The sequence below is a fragment of the Muntiacus reevesi genome, chromosome 6 (genome assembly GCF_963930625.1).
Source record: "Muntiacus reevesi chromosome 6, mMunRee1.1, whole genome shotgun sequence".
In the NCBI taxonomy this organism is placed as follows: domain Eukaryota; kingdom Metazoa; phylum Chordata; class Mammalia; order Artiodactyla; family Cervidae; genus Muntiacus; species Muntiacus reevesi.
Window position 1 is genome coordinate 44,444,235 of NC_089254.1, and position 16,665 is coordinate 44,460,899.

Genomic DNA, 16,665 nt, shown 5'->3' on the forward strand with positions numbered 1-16,665 from the left:
GAATATTCTCTTTCATATCCCATTCAGGCTTCTGAGAGATCAGGTACCTACTCAAAGGGCTATTCTGATTTCTGTTCATCCTTGGCCCAACTCAGATCTCACTCCCTTTAAGGACTCAGATTTCACCCCTGTAAAGAGCTTGCCACTCCCAAATGCAAAACCTGAATCTAACCTTGAGGAAGCATCAAGCAAACCAAATCAAAAGACATTTTACAAAACACATGACTTTGAGTCTTCACAAGGGTCAAGGCTGTGGATGGCAGACTGAAGTATGGTTCCTGAGTTAGGCATGCTAACTAAAGGCACAGGTCATCCTGGATTTCCAACTTTTTTTTTTTTTTGCTATACAGTGTAACCGGCAAAATTTGAATCACGTCCATATCAAGGGTATTAGTTTCCTGATTTTGATAACTTACTACCGTTACCTAAGAGAATATCTTTGTTTCTAGGAAATACACATTGAAATATTTAAGGGAAAAAGGACATGATATTTGCAACTTACTCTCAAACTGTTCAAACATGTATAATAAATTAAAAATGTAAAAATGGATACACACACACACATATGAGGAGTGTTTGAATTATTTTTGCAACTTTTCTCTTAAGTTTGAAATCACCTTCCTTGCCCCAAACAGCAGCATTCCACAACTGATTGCATGGTTTCCCTTTCACTGTACAAATGTCCTTATATTGTGTATTTTTTTTAAAATGTGAGTGGTGTATGGGAATTCTTTTTACTCTTCATACTGGTAGACTTACAGGAAAACCATGTTACAGTTGGATGGATCCCGAGATCACCTGGTTCAGTCCCTCCAGGTGATGAGCCCAGGACCCAGGAGGGCCTTAGGCTGGTCATCACGCAGCTGACAGTGCCTGAGCCCCAGAGCCCAGGTCCTGACCCCAGCCCAGAGTTCTTTCTTTTCCTTCACACTGTGTGACCACACTATGCATTCGACTGCAAAGGACTGACAGCTGTGACAGGACATTGATCCCCTCAGCCTTTGGGGCAATGGCTGGGGCCCCGTCAGGACAGGGGTCCAGGTCCATCTCTCTGTTTATTGCAGAGGAACCATGGAATGAAAAATGTTGGGCAGCTGCTCTAATTTCATCTGTCCCCAGGGCTCTAAGGACCACCTATATGCTAATAAGCCTCAGACTCGTCTCTCTGACCCTGACCTCTGTCTGAAGTCCACAATCCTATATCCAGCCATCTGCCAACTCCTGCCCATTGAACTGGCACATCTAATGTAACAAATGCATCCATAGCCAGGTGCTAGATTGCTTCCTCCAACTCCCTGCTTTTCCTCATCTCCATCCAATACCGCCATTCACCCACTGTCCAGGCCCAAATCCAGGGGCCACCATAGCCTCCTGAAGCTCTCTGACACCTCACAGACGAGCCACCCATGTGTGTGCATGGCTATAATGTTCAACTCTTTTTGACCTCATGGACTCTAGTCCCGGCATTTTTCAGCAAGAATACTGGAATGGGTTGCCGTTCCCTTCTCCAGGGGAATCTCCCTGATCCAGAGATCGAACCTGAGTCTCCTGTGTCTCCTGCACTGGCAAGCGGATTCCTTACCACTGAAACACCTGGGAAGCACGCTTCCAAAGACTTCCAGAATGTACTTTTCCTCAGTGTCACCACCACCAGTCTGACCCAGGCCACCATGATTTCTCACCTGAATTTCCCCAGGCACCTTCTGATGGTATCTGATCCTACCCTTCCCCTTTCTACTGGGTGTTCCCTACCCAGCACCCACAGTAAGCCTGTCTCTTCCCATCTAAAAGCTGTCCAAGAACTTCCATCTCAGAATCAAACCCAAGTACTTACACGAGTTTAGCTGACTGAGCCTCCATGTGTGGTCTGGTTCCCTTCTCAGGATGCTTCACCCCCAGCAGCTCAGGCACCCAGCCCTTTGTTGTCTAGGAGCATCACCAGCTCAGCTGTTCCAGCTTCAGGGTCTTCCCCCTCTGCCCACTTTGCCCACAGTCCTTCTGCCAAGTGTCTGCAATGCTCTGACTTCACACTGGGCCTGGCCTCAAGCCTCTTCAGACAGACCTTCCCTGACTAGCTCGTGTACAAGAGCACCCCCTTCCCTTCTCCACACTGACTTTTCTTCTCCTGCCATCATATGCTTATTTGTTTACTGTTTCTATCCCCTAACAAGTTCTTAGAGGCTGTGAATCTACTTGGTTTCCCTAGATTCCAGCCACTGCTTGGCACATAGCAGGAGCTCAATATATATTTATTAAAGTAATGAATGAACCCATTATGTTGAAAAGGTAAGGAGCAGAACGATGCATATAATATACAGTCATTCATTAAAGAAGAAAAAGAGATAAGCACATCTACGCTTGCCCCTCTTTGGGAGGATTTAACAGCTGTGACCTCCAGGAGGGTGAGCGGTAACCTCAGTGGGGGGCCTTTTGGTGCTGTCTGAGCTTTTCAGTAGGTACGTGCACTACTGACTGGATGAATTAAAAAAATATACATACATATATCTAATCATTATATTAGATACCTAAAGCAATACAATGTTATAACAATTATATCTAAAAATGAAAGTCCCTCTGTAATTAAATCCACATTTCCTCCCCCGATACTTCTATCAGTATGTCAAAACATATATGTGTTACAAATATAAAATCACGGTACACAAATTCCATACATACAATATATAACTTAAGATATGACTTTTTCCATTGTAACATAATGCAGTACAGCTTATCAAAATCCAGGTTAAGAGACATTACATCTTGTACCTACAGTCACAGTTCTCAGAAAAATTCTTCATATGCAAAAGCCCCTTAGAGACCAAAATAAAAAGTAACTGAGGACTAAGAAAGAAGAAACAAAGGCAAACATAAAACAAGGGCTTCTCAGGTGACACTAGTGGTAAAGAACTTGCCTGCCAATGCAGGAGACGTAAGAGATGTAGGTTTGGTCCCTGGGTTCATAAGATCCCCTGGAGGAGGTCATGGCAACCCACTCCAGTATTCTTGCCTGGACAGTCCATGGACAGAGAGGAGCCTGGCAGGCTACAGTCCACTGGGTTGCAGAATCTGACACGGCTGAAGCGACTTAGCACAGCACACACGCATATATATAAAACACATCAATACCTCCCAACCCCAAAGCCTAGCCTGGGTGGGTCCATGACTTTTCTAGGTCTGAGGGTCTTGTGACTCTCTGTTGGACCTGTTAATGTCTTGGCCACCCACAGTTGTGATCATAAAATAATTATGAGAAGACACAGTCACAACAGACTTAGCTTCCATTTGTGAGAAGTGGCACGGGGCAGTTGAGGAATGCCGGACTTGGACTTGGAATACCTGTGAGAGTGGCCCAGTGCTCTTCCTACCTGAGGGATTCTGGGCGAATCACCTGCATGGCCTCAGTGAGTCACGGTGTGACAAGAGGATGTGGAGGCCTGATCTGTTACCTTGGAAGCCTTCCAGCTTCAGCAATCTGGTTCTGTTCTGATTAGATGGTGCTGGTTGGACCACATAAACAGACAGACAGATGCAATGCTTCTGAGATCCATGGAGACATAATCCTGATGTCTCAGGAATCCTCTGGCCAGACAATGACCCAGTGACATATCCTACAGGCTACCCGAGCCTGGTGATGACTGGGCTGGAGAACTGAGGCTCACCCTCCTGCCTTCAGAGGCTTCCTCCTCCAGTCTGGGGCTTGCAGCTTTTGCATCGTGTGCCTCTGCCAGCTTTGACTGGCCAAGTGAAGCACTCTGGGAGCTGCCACACATGAGTAAAAGCAAGATAACGTGGAGCCAGGTGTGGGCAAAGCTGCCTCCCCAGAGCTGGGCCCATCCTGGGAGACCAAGGGGAATGCGGGGCAGGTCAATTAAAGTGAGCTTCCCTTTCCTGAAAAATACTGGAAAGAAAAAAGGGCGGAGAAGAGTTCTCACCAAGTCTGGGGAAAGGCCCTGAGGTGGGGATGGGGATGGGAGCGGGAGAGGCAACTCGTGGACACTGGACAGGGATTCTCAAATACGCTGCAGGAGAGGAAGGAAGGAAACAACGTGGACACCCAGGAAACAGCCTCTCACCTGGGAATGCCCCATGTTACTGTTCTCCTTATTAGATCTGCCTTGCTAACTATTTTAGCAGAAACCAATGTGAAGGTAGGTCTGTGCACGCCCTTTGCACATGCCAGGGAGTTGGTAGAGGGGTGTTTAAGAATATATTGGGTTTCGGAGGGGATTCCCTGTGGAATCAAAGAGTTCTCCAGATAGTCCTCCAAATAGAGTTTAGGGTATGGTTACTTCTCTGAATTCTGCTATGAAGGACATAGAATTTAGAGGAAGAAAAGATAAAATGAAAATACTGTAAATGAAAATGAGAAAGAAAATGTGTCTTTCAAAAGGAGTCTGGTGATGTGTCTATGGTTTTATTTTCTTTTTTTGGGGGGGGGGGGTTTGATTTTCTCAACCGGTACTTGCTTTTAAGGTCTAATTCTGCCCTTATTTTGAAAACTCAGTTCGAGACTTTGAGGCTATCTTTTCCTGGGTGGGGGCAGGTGAGAATCAAAGGTATACAAAGTTGTCACACTCAGAAAAGGGTGACAAAAAGAGGTTGTCTAAACTCCATCCCTGGATATTAGAGAAGATACAGGCTGGTGAACTCAGGCTGAAGGAGGGGCAGACCCATTCATGGGGGTGTAGGTAGGACCTCCACTTCTTTATTTCAAAAAGCCCCAGAGATAATTGTAATTCAACCCAGTTCTCTGTTGTCACCTCTGAATCCCCCTCGCCCAAGTCCAAACTCCCTGTTGAGAACCACTGTTGGACATATTGCCTAAAAAATGAATCAACCGGTGAGGTTTCTCCCTGCACTATGATTACAAAATCTTACTGTACCTATAACAGCCATGCCCCATAGGAACCTCCTAGGCCTTCAAATGGGAGACCTAGGACTTTATCTTTTTAAAAAATTTTTTCTATTTAATTGCAGGCCAGAACAGATTATAGATACTTCAGAAAGAAGCTGAGATGGAAAAGTCTGTCTTCACACCAAAGGAAGATAAAGTCCCAATTCCCAGCTGCAGGGCCCGCTCTGTCATCCACCAGTTTGCATTTTGAACAATGTCTTTGTGAGCAGTTAAATATGATGGATGATATAATTTTATATTTACAATTGTACTTTCAAAAATGCCACCTTTATCAATCAGCATCCTCAAAATCCGTAAGAGGCCCCTCACTGCTCCTTAAAATAAAGCACTCACTCTGAAAGTGGTTTTCCCTTTTTTCTCAGTTGGTGTCCAAAGCTTTCTATGGTCTGGCTCCAAGGTGATGTTCCTGACTGCCCTCTCTCATGCCCCCTGCCACTTACTCCTATCACTGCCAGCTGGCCCGTTGCCCCATTGTTTCATACTCCTCTTCAGGGCTGCAATAACTGCAGGGAACTGTATCATTAGGGTTATAGATGCATCTTGACTATTCCCCAACTGCTGGATTTTTTTTTTTTAATGTTTTTCTTCTCTGAATACTGCTATGAAGGATATAAGGAATCAGCTAGTCCAGTGGTTCTGAATTTTGGCCAGTCACTGGAATATGGAATTATGAGGGAGGGGAAGGTGGGACTTACTTTATTTGATCGAGGTATAACATGCATACAAGAGACACTACAAATCACAGACGTGTCACCTGTGATCCATACTTTGGATGTACAAAACACCCTCATGTAACCAGCACTCAGATCAAGAAACAGAAGCTACCAGCACCCCAGAAAAGCTTGGGTAAAGGAAGCTTTTTAAATCTGACACATTTAAAACAACTATGCTGCTGCTGACAAGTGCTCAGTCTGACTCTTTGTGGTCCCATGGACTACAGCTCACCAGGTTCCTCTGTCCATGGGATTTTCCAGGCAAGAATATGGAGTGGGTTGCCATTTCCTCCTTTAGGGGATATTCCTGACCCAGGGATCGAACCCGCATCTCTTGTGCCTCCTGCATTGGCAGGTGGATTCTTTACCACTAGCACCACCTGGGAAGCCCCCAAGAGCAACTATACTCTAACAACAACAAAAAATTCTCACGTTCAGCCCTAATCCTTCAAGATTCTGATTCCTAAATGTGAAGTGAAGCCCGAGAATTTGCACGTTTAAGATCTCCCTAGGGGTTTCCCACATACCACCAGGCCTGGATACCAATCTACTGAAGGTTTCCAAATCACCCTTGAGATGTCACCCAGGGGTTGGCAGTGGAGACAGGGTGCTGTCAAACCTGCCTTCCTCTTCAGTCAGAGCCACGGGCATCTCCTTAAATAGGATCTCTCTCTGTGGATATAGACAATCCCTTAATCCTCAATTCTGAAAGCCACCTGTATTAGTCAGCATTTGATCCAAGAAGCGAACCTACAAGAATGGATCTGAACATACAGGTATATGTACCTGTATATCTATGGGTCTATTCCAAGTATTTGACCTTTTGCCACAGCAACTGCTATTTAAAAAGGCCTCTATAAGGCTGTTGCTTTTGCATCTGATGATGGAGTGTGAAGCCCACAAGGCAGGCGATAGGAAGAAAAGAGGACAGAAAGTGGCAGAGACCAAGAACAATTTGGAGCTCATAAGCTTTAAATGGAACCCTATGAGGATGAACTGAAACTTCTGTCCATTCTTTATACCTTTGACTTCCATGTTATGCATGTTCCCACAGAAGCCTGAACCCTTCAAGAAACTAAACACACAGACTTGGCCCAGGAGTTGGAGAGGCTGAATGAGGATCCAGGGAAGGTGGAGCAACTGCAGGTCTGGCCTCTGCCCACCAGCGAGGTGAGCAGCCGACTGGCAACAGTGCAAGTGGTACAAAATGGCTGCTCTGTGCCTTCCTACTCCAGATCTCCATTATCTCTCCATGGCCCAGCCAATGAGCAACCCACAGGATAGGGAATTCTGGGAAATGTAGTTTAATCTAGCCAGATCTGTATAGTCAAAGCTTTGGTTTTTCCTATAGTTGTGTATAGATATGAGAGTTGGACCATAAAAAAGGCTGAGGGCCTAAGAATTAATGCTTTTGAACTGTGGTGTTGGAAAAGACTCTTGAGAGTCCCTTGGACTGCAAGGAGATCAAACCAGTCAATCCTAAAGGAAATCAGTCCTGAACATTCATTGGAAGGACTGACGCTGAAGCTGAAGCTGTAATACTTTGGCCACCTGTTGTGAAGAGCTGACTCACTAGAAAAGACCCTGATGCTGGGAAAGATTGAAGGCAGGAGGAGAAGGGGACGAGATGGTTGGATGGCACCACCGACTCAGAGGACATGGTTTGAGCAAGCTCTGGGAGATGGAAAGGATAGGGAAGCCTGGCGTGGTGCAGTTGGGGTTGCAAAGAGTCGGACACGACTGAGTGACTGAACAACAACCAGCCAGGTCAACACCTGAAAAGCCACTACCACCCATCTGATCACTGGTTCTCAAGCTTGGTTGCACACTGAAACCAAAGTGGAGTTTTAAAAAACTGATGCCAGTTTTAACCTGCCAACAGGATATGTGAAAGCTGCCCAGGTTGCCCTAATCTGCAGTCAAAGCCGACAGACTGCTGTGAACCTCAGTGCTATCCCCAACCCAGGATAACAGATCAATTTTACTCTTGTTTTGCCCTAAGAGGAGCATTAAAAGACCTGGTTATTTTTCTGAAGGTCCTAAAATGTTTTTCTCCTTATCCTGCCTTCTGGCATCTGTCTGCCTTCCCTTCTTGAACCTAGCCACAACCATCCTCAGCACCTTGGCTGCGTGCATCTTGGACAAAGCCCTTCTTAGTTATCTTTCCAGTCTAAGTGGATCAGAAGCATAGTGGGCAGATCCTGAGATCATCCCAAAGTAATCATAGTGAACTGGAGTCTCAGAGGTTTCCACTGTTAAGCTTCTAAATAAAGTATCTCTTCCTCCTAGGCATAGATTAAATGATTATAACACTGCAAAGTGGTCAGTGAACGCTTAACCACTGCAACCTGAGTTAGTGTTGGCAAGAGCCAGTGCCATGAGCCCATGAGTCATCAAGCTGCCGCTGCAAGACCAGGGACTGAACCTGGGCCATGGCAATGAAAGCCTGGAGTCCTAACACTAGGCCAGCAGGGAATTCCTGCTGGGTCCTTCTTAAGGATGGCTGACAAAGGAGCCCAAGAGGGGTCACTGCAGGGAAGGAAGTAGGAAAAGAGGTGGGGGCTGTGAAGAGCGTGGGTTCAAATTCCTCCCATATCACTAATGGAGGAGCCTTGGGCAAGTCACTGGCTTAGAAGTCAATGCTTCTAAGCCTCAGTACCAGCCCTGCCTCCCTCATGCAGTCACAGACAGTATCAGAAGAGATGTAAGAGAAGTTAGAGGGAAGAAAGCCCCAGAGCACAGACATTTGTCTGTACAAGGCAGCAGTGTTAACTCTGCTACAATACTTGTGTCATGGAACAGTCCTCTAGATTATGGATTATTTAGATCCTTGTTTTCCTTCTTCTGTCTACGATGTGGTTATTTCTAACGAGATCCACTGAAATGTGAGAATGACACCAATGATTAAATAAGGTCTTTGGGATTTCCTTTGGGTTTCTATTAGTTATGCTCTCCCCCTCCTTCCCAGAGCAGACAGTGAAGACTGCTGCGCCACCCCAGCCTATAGTCAGTAAGTTTACACAGAGAGAACCTTTCTAAGACCTAACAGTGAAATAACCTTTCACAGCATCTGTGTGAAGTGAAAGCAGTGCTGCATATTTTGACTGAACCATGTTTATTATTTAAGGTAGATATTTCTGGGCTGGAATTAGGCTTTAAGCTCCCTGAGGGCAAGGGCTGACTCCAGATCCCCCGTCATGTGGATGTGCACCAGTGCTAAGGGCAGTGCAGCAGAAAGGACACTGGGTGTGAGGAGCCAAAGCTCCAGGCTCTAGGCATAGCCCTGCCCCTCAAATGTCATTTTAACTCTCTCAGCCTCAGTTTCCTCCTCTATAAAGTGGGAGTTACCTACTTTGCAGGATTTTAGACAACATGAATTTAGACAATGTGTGGGAAAATACTTCTGTGACCTCAAAGTGCTGAGCCAGTGGGAGAAATGTGCTAAGAGCTGTCACTTCTCAGAAACGAGATACTGGCCGATTTTCTTGTTGAAGACAGGGAGGCACAGAGTGGAGGGGGTCAACCCTAGGCCACAGATGAGGAGATGCTCAGAGGTGGAGGTGACCAGGAAAGTGATGTCCCCAGAAGCCTGCAGTGATCAGAGTGACTTTCTCATTGCCCACCTGTGCTCCCTCTGCTGCTGCAAGCTGTTTGGTTGGCCTGGTCCCTTGTTTGTTCATTTGTTCATCAAGTGTGTTTTGCTTTTTAATTTTTAAAATATTTATTTATTTATTTTCAGCTGTATTGGGTATTTGTTGCTTCGTGACTTTCTCTAGTTGCGGTGAGCAGGGGCTACTCTTTACTTGCAGTGCACTGGCTTCTCATTGCAGTGGCTTTCCTTGTTGAGGAGCACAGCTCTAGGTGCGCCAGGCTTCAGCAGTTGTGACTCCTGGGCTGTAGAGAACAGGCTCAGCAGTTGCAGCGCATGGACTGGGCTCCACCTCACACCTCACGGCATGTGGAATCAAATATCGAACTCACATCTCCTGCACTGGCAGGTGGATACTTTACCACTGAGCCACCTGGGAAGCCCAGCTCATCAGGTTTTTACTGAGCATCTACTCTGTGCCAAGCCCTGTGCTGGAGGCTGAGAATTGAATGGGGAGCAAACCCGGACGAGGCCCCTGCCCTCAAGGAGCTGACCCACCCTCCTGATTCCCAAGAGGCTGGACTCAGGCTTCCGCACTGACGGCGCTGGACAACTAGCTTCACGAAGCTGCCCCAGAGACAGGTGTAAATGTTGTGTTTTAGTGAGATTCTAGATTGAAGCTAAAGAATATCAACACGTTGAGGCCAGATCTGCTGAGAAGAGAAAAAAAGAAAAGGTAAACTCCCAACTCTCTTTCAGGTCTTCCCTTACGAGGCACCTACCTCAGGATTCCAGAGTCCTGTTCTTTATGACTTCACCCTCTATTGAAATGAACTCTCATCTAACTTGTTCAGACTAAGATGGCAAATGCCTTGGTGAAAGCCTTGAGGTTCAGGAATGACATCCCAACTGGAGGAACAGGTCTGTCAGAGGTCACCATAAAATTACAGTAGGGTGACCACTTCAGATTGGCATCTGCAGGGACCACAGAGGGGGAGAACGTGGGGGACTAACAGCCGGGGTGAGTAAAGTAAGCAGACCCCGTGTTCTTTATTTATTGGCTACGATGGTGAGGCTTGTGGGATCTTAGTTCCCCGACCAAGGATTAAACCCAGACCCTGAGCAGTGAAAGTGTAGAGTCCTTACCACTCTGGACCACCAGGGAATTCCCCACTGTGGTCTTTAAAGATGACCCCAGATCAGCGAAGAGTGAGGGCAGGAGCAGCGTGGCGGTCACCAGGGCTCTAGGTTTTGTTTTAGGTGAGGAAGGTTTGTGGGTATGTAACCCATGACAGCTTAAGACGGTAAAGCATCCACCTGCAATGTAGGAGACCTGGGTTTGATTCCTGGGTTGGGAAGATCCCCTGGAGGAGGGGATGGCAACCAACTCCAGTATACTTGCCTGGAGAATCCCCATGGACAGAGGAGGCTGGTGGGCTACAGTCCATGAGGTCGCAAAGGGTAGGACACGACTGAGCGACTAAGCATAGCACAACCCACGATGAAAAGCAAAGAACTAGGTCATTAACTGTAGAAATAAAAGGAGGGGAAAAAGAAAGACCAGGAGGTCTTCAGGAGCCAGAACCCATAAAATCTCTACTGATAGATCTTCTTTTCCTTTTCGATTCTGACAGAACTGCCAGACAACTCCACTGGTGCCTTTCCAGCTGAAATTGCGGTATTCCTCTTTGTGAGAAAGTAAGACATATTTTATTATAAGCCAAAGTCAAATTCCTTAAAGACTATGGGTAATGTGAACCCCAAGCAGACTCATTAAATGAAAACTCTGTTCTGTAAAATAACGTGCAAACACTCAGTCCTGCACAAAACAAATGGGCAAACACCCTCTGGACACCAGGCGGAGGAAAAGAACCTCGCCAGCCCCCAGTGTCCCTCCACACATCTATCCTATCCCTATCCTAATCACAGTTCCTCCCTCCTTCCAAAGCAGCCACACTCTTGACTTACGTGTTTGTTTCTATGTGTTTATTTATGGTTTTATCACCCTACTGTGTATCCTTAGACACTGTCACTTAGTTTTACCCATTTTTTAGACATCTTTTATGCTATTTTTAAGTGACCACTTCCTTCCATCTATTTCCCTTATCATTTATCTGTTTAAAACTCAGGCCATCTAATCTGCAGTTTCCTACTGTCTGGGTTTTGCCCTTGGTGCATGCCAACACATCCAAGTGCATGATTTCTTAATGCAAATAACTTCCCATTAAAAAAAACAACTGGTACACAAGCCATGTTTTTAAGGAGGGCACAAACCACCATAATCGCTTTCTCAGGAGTGTGTGGGGAAAGGGAGCTCTCAAATAGAGGTAATGAGGCAGGGAGAAAAAAAACATGATCTGGGGGGAGCTCTCTGTGGAACTAGTGATTTATGAAGTTTTTTTTGCAACTGGAAGTGACCGGGGAATGTTTCTCTTTAATATTTTCCACTACAGTTTGCTTTAGTAGGAAACACATTTGCAGTGGGGTCTGGCATCACGTTATGCTCCAGGGTCCAGGGTTGTATCCCATTAGGTTTTATCAGAGACGACTACATAATAGGAATCTGGATGTAGTAAAAACCTAAGGAATCTAAACCACTAACCAGACTCACCAAATGTAATAAATATAAATGATAGATGAAAGGAAGATAGATCTGGCCATTTACTTACGGTTTGGAGCAATAAAAGCAAGCTTTAAATTTTTTTCTTTTCTATCATCTTAGCAGGCAGTCCCACGAACATACTTATTAGCATTTTCAAAAGGCTTTATCAAATATTGACTTAATAAAGAAGTGTATCCACTTAACGGTGACCTCCAGACACCCCCAATAATTCCAGGACCCTAAATTATATGCTCCAGGGCTATGGCACCCACACAATGGAGAAAAGAAATGAATGGGGTCATACACGGAGATGGGAGGATTTTTAACGCTTAAAATTAAATATGTATGGGGACTGTTTTGATTTGCACAGGAAAAAAAAAACTCCCAAACTGATGGATATAATAAAAAATTTAAAAGTCAAGGCACTCTTAAAATACACACACTACTATAGATAAAATAGATAACCAAAAAGGACCCACAGTACAGCAAAGGGAATTAAACTCAATGTCTTATAATAACCTATAACAGAAGAGAATGCAAAAAGAAAAAGAATATATTTATATTTATGTGTGTATAACTGAATCACTTTACTGTATGCCTGAAACTAACACAACATTGTAAATTGACTATACTTCAACAATTTTTTTTTTTTTAAAGACAAGAGATAACAATAACAACAAAAAAAGTCAAGGTACTCTTCAAACCCAATTGGCCTTTGAAACTTCACTACACAGTGTTGGTCGTAAAGCCACAAAAGGGGCCTGAATGACATCAGGTGGTGGGGCGGCGGGGGGCGGTGGTTGACAAAAGAAATTAGGCAGAGGACTTAACTGATCCCATTCTGGTTCTATATTCCCCATGCTTCCTTTGGTTCTTTTAGGAACTGTATTTGTGAAAGAAATCAGGAATGTGTATCCTCCCTGCCAACAGTGCAGAGAAGGAGCCAGAGGGTGGGGGGTGGGGGGGAGGGGAGGATGGTGGGAGGAGATAATCAGGAGCAGGACTTAGTGTAGATTTGACAGCCAGGTTGATTTCTTTCCCGGGCTCAGGAGTTTTAAAAATCTGCTTGCAAGACTGATTTCTACTCTTAGCATATAGAGGGTAAAGTGATTTCCAACCCTGGTCTTTACAACGCTCCAGGGTATTTCCAATGATTACAATGTGTGTCTTTAAAATTCCCCAAACCAAATTAATCTGAATTCATTGAAAAGGCAAATATGATTCAAAAACTTTTTTTGCTTAGTTATTGTCTAGTTTACCTTTCTAGAATGTTTGAAACTCCTTAGGCAGCCTTCCTGCTTGGGCTCTGTGACAGTGTTACTCAGATGTTTCCAGTCTAACTGCTTGCCTTCCTGGCTGCCTTCTGCTTCTCTTCCAGGCCTCATCTCTGTATCACTAGGAACTCCAGAGTTCTTTCCTGAACCCTTTTCTTGGCCCTGCCCCATTCCCACCCCAGCCCCCACCCCAAAATCCCTTCATGCACTCCTCAGGATTTCCAGTTCCAGCCTCTAAGAGCTATTCACTGGATGAAATACCCACCATGGGAAATTCCTCAAGGGCAGCTAGGCCCTGGGGCTCAACAGTGATGCTCAAAGATAGAGGAGATCTTGGAAAAGGGGTTAAATCTATCATGACTTCTGGGTTTCTATTAACTCACTTCTAAGGCTGGGCTGGACTCAACCTAAGCATGTTACATGCATTATGGCATTTAATCTTCACACCACCTCTCCGAGGAAGCATGATTAAAGCCATCTTCTACACTTGAGATCTAAGCTAGGAGACAGTGGGCCCTAGATGAAACAGCTGGGCTGTGAGCCATCACTCTCTTCTGTCTGAAGCACTGGCAATCTTATCCTTTATTTCTGGACAAACAGACTGGCTGGATCAGGGCCTGGCTGGAAGGTGAGCCCAAGGCCTACCACGATGCAGAAGCAGCCAATCAAAAGGACAGGAACTCAGCTAGTGTGTGTGTGTGTGTGTGTGTGTGTGTGTGTTTTAGAGTGTGTGTGTGTGTGTGTTTTAGAGTGTGTGTGTGTGTGTGTGTGTTTTAGAGTGTGTGTGTGTGTGTGTGTGTGTGTTTTAGAGTGACTTACTCTGCATGGATGGTTGTGGTAGAAAGTGAAGTGTGATCACAGGGACAGAAAAATGCACAGCAATTGCCGTCAGAGCTCAAATGACAGCAATTGCCGTCAGAGCTCACACCACTGGTCCCTGCCTACACATACAGCCCTATTCTGACTGGAAGGCAGGGAGTGAAAAGTGAAACAACCCTTGAAACGGAAACCAGGTTATCCATGGCAATTTATTAAATACTAATGTTTTCTAGGCCTTATTAAAGTAAGTGTTTAGTGTATTTTCTTATCCTCTGACGTTCACTTCTTCACTTGTCAGCACCTGCTGGCAGCAGCTGGAGTAATCTGGCCAGCTCTGCTGTATATGCGAATCAATTTGATTTCCCCCCAAAAGATTAAAAATCAGTAGAGTGATTTATAAATAAGGCATGTCACTGAAAGCACCAACAATAAGAAAGAGGTGAGGAAGACACACCCTCAGGTCATCACTGACTTCCTTCTACTCAAAGTAAATGATTTCCCGCACCCCCCCCCCCCCACCTTCTTGCCTGCTCTACGGTATGTGATATTCTGGGCTATCAAAAGACTCCTCCTACTTTTTGAAAAATTCTCTCTCCTCTTCTGGCTTCCAGCATGCTGTCCTTATGCCAGGTTCTCTTCTTGGCTCTTGTGCTGGTTCTATAACTGATAATCTGTTCACCCATCCATCCATCCATCCATCTTACAGATGTCTAATGACCCAAGATACCAGGCATGAGCAAAATGATAGGGCATCTTTATGCCTGGTTTTACAGTTGAAAATGTTTTTGTATTATTTTATTAATTTCTTGCTACAACCATGTGAGGTACCTGTTAGTACCTCCACTTTAGAGGAAGAAACAGGCTCTGCAAGGATCTGGGATTTATTCATAACAGCATAGCCAGCAGGTGGCAGAGTCTGGACATGAATTCAGGTTTTTCTTGCCAGTAATTCACAATGGTACTCTGTTACATACTGACTGGTCAAGTAGAATTTCTAAACTGGTCTCATTATTCCTAATGACACGTCACGATACCTATTCAATGCCTAGTTATTAAAACTGTGATAGGCTCTGGGGAATGCAAAGTCTGGGTTCCTACTCTCACAAAGCTTGTGGCCCAGCTGTTATTATTTAGTTGCTAAGTCGTGTCCGACTCTTTTACAACTCCATGGACTGCAACCTGCCAAGCTACCCTGTCCATGGGATTTCCCAGGCAAGAGTACTGGAGTGGATTGCCATTTCCTTCTCCATGGGATCTCGATCCAGGGATCGTACCTGCGTCTCCTGCATTGGCAGGTGGATTGGGAAGCCCATTATGGCCTAGCAGGGGAGACATGAATTGTAAGCTCACACCACAAACATTTGTTTTTAAGGTATGAGGGAGAGTGGACCAAGTTACAACAATCAGGAAGTTCTAAGAGGAGGTAATCATTAAAATGCATTCTGAAGGATGAGTCAGTTTCAGGAAGAGGGGATGAAAGAAAATCATACACAGAGAAGGAAAAGCATGGGCAAGGGCCCCCTGGCAGGAATACCCAGCGTGCTGAGATTTTGAAGGCCAGTTGGACTGGCACAGAGAGACTGAAAGGGAGCCCGGCACAGGATGTAGTTCAGACCACACAAGACTTTGTAGCCATGATAATGATTTTTACTTCTAGCTTCAGAGCAATGGGGAGACAGAAGGTAGGAAAATGATATGATTAACTTTTCTGGTTCTCATTTCTGTGTGCAGAATGAATTGCAGAGGAACAAGAGTGGAAGCAGGGAAAAACAGCTGGCGGGCTTTTGCAGTTGTCCAGGCGAGAGGTGATGATAGCTTGGACCAGGGTGGTGGTGGTGGTGGACATGGAGAGAGGAATCCCATGGGTGCCCCCTGTTCTGCTCCAGCCCATTTTCTCCCTAAACCCTGTCACCAGAATGTGCTCACGAATTTGCAGTACATGGAAGCTTGTCCACACTTTGGGGCTCGGCAGGAGTCTCCTCTTCCAGGAAGCCTTCTCCAGACAATGCCAGTTCTCTGAGATCTTTCAGAAGTTGAGTCTATCTTCTGTATCATTCATTTCACACCTGCTTCTTCTCTATGGCTTGGATGTCCTCTGGTCCATTCCTGAAGATGCCTTCATTTCTCTTGTCTTGCTTTCTCCCTTTAGAAAGTAAATGCTTTGTTGGCATTTGCTGAATGGTATCAACAGGGCTCCTTTGGAAATTACATTTGTAAATGATTATTCATGCCAATTGCCTTTTTTTCCCCCTAAATTAAACACTGGTTACTTTAAATCTGTCTTTGTGATCTCGTTCTATCAAAATGCATGTCCCCATTTTTCTATTCTTTCCTTTCAACTCTTTTCCATATATCTCCTAGTAGAAAGCAGCTTCGGGGGAATAAAGTAGGGGCGGGGGGCAGGAGTGTAATTAAACAGGGGCTATCTGACCAGAATTCCTATACCTTTTAATGGGGTATTTGATTAATTCTTTCTACAGGCACCATTATTCATGCCTTGATGGAATCTCATTTTATAGCCCTTAATACATGGACCCAATTTATCCACATCACATTGTATTCTAATACTTGTCATCCAAGTTATTAGCTATCTCCTTCTCAGTGTAAAATCATCAGCAAGTTTGATTAGCTTATTCCCTGGGGATGATGGGGAAGATAAGAAGAGACATAGTACAATATGACCACCAATGGTTCGGCATCCTCAAGAGCAGACAGCTAAGCGGAATCCACTTACGGAGCTGGGGTGGCCACAT

The 16,665-nt window shown here is 45.1% G+C and overlaps 1 protein-coding gene across 3 annotated transcripts in view; it reads right to left on the reverse strand.

Moving 5' to 3' along the window:
- The window catches only part of ATXN7L1 (ataxin 7 like 1), a 255,518-nt gene that overhangs the window by 118,890 nt on the left and 119,963 nt on the right, over positions 1 to 16,665 (reverse strand). Inside the window, exon 4 of one of the 3 annotated variants that reach the window (XM_065939246.1) lies at positions 14,478 to 16,055. The exons of the other annotated variants lie outside the window; for them this stretch is intronic. Within the exon in view, the coding sequence (XP_065795318.1) occupies positions 15,973 to 16,055 (83 nt within the window). The 3' untranslated portion in view covers positions 14,478 to 15,972. Of the gene's footprint in view, positions 1 to 14,477; positions 16,056 to 16,665 lie in introns of those variants that run through there. 3 annotated transcript variants of the gene reach the window in all.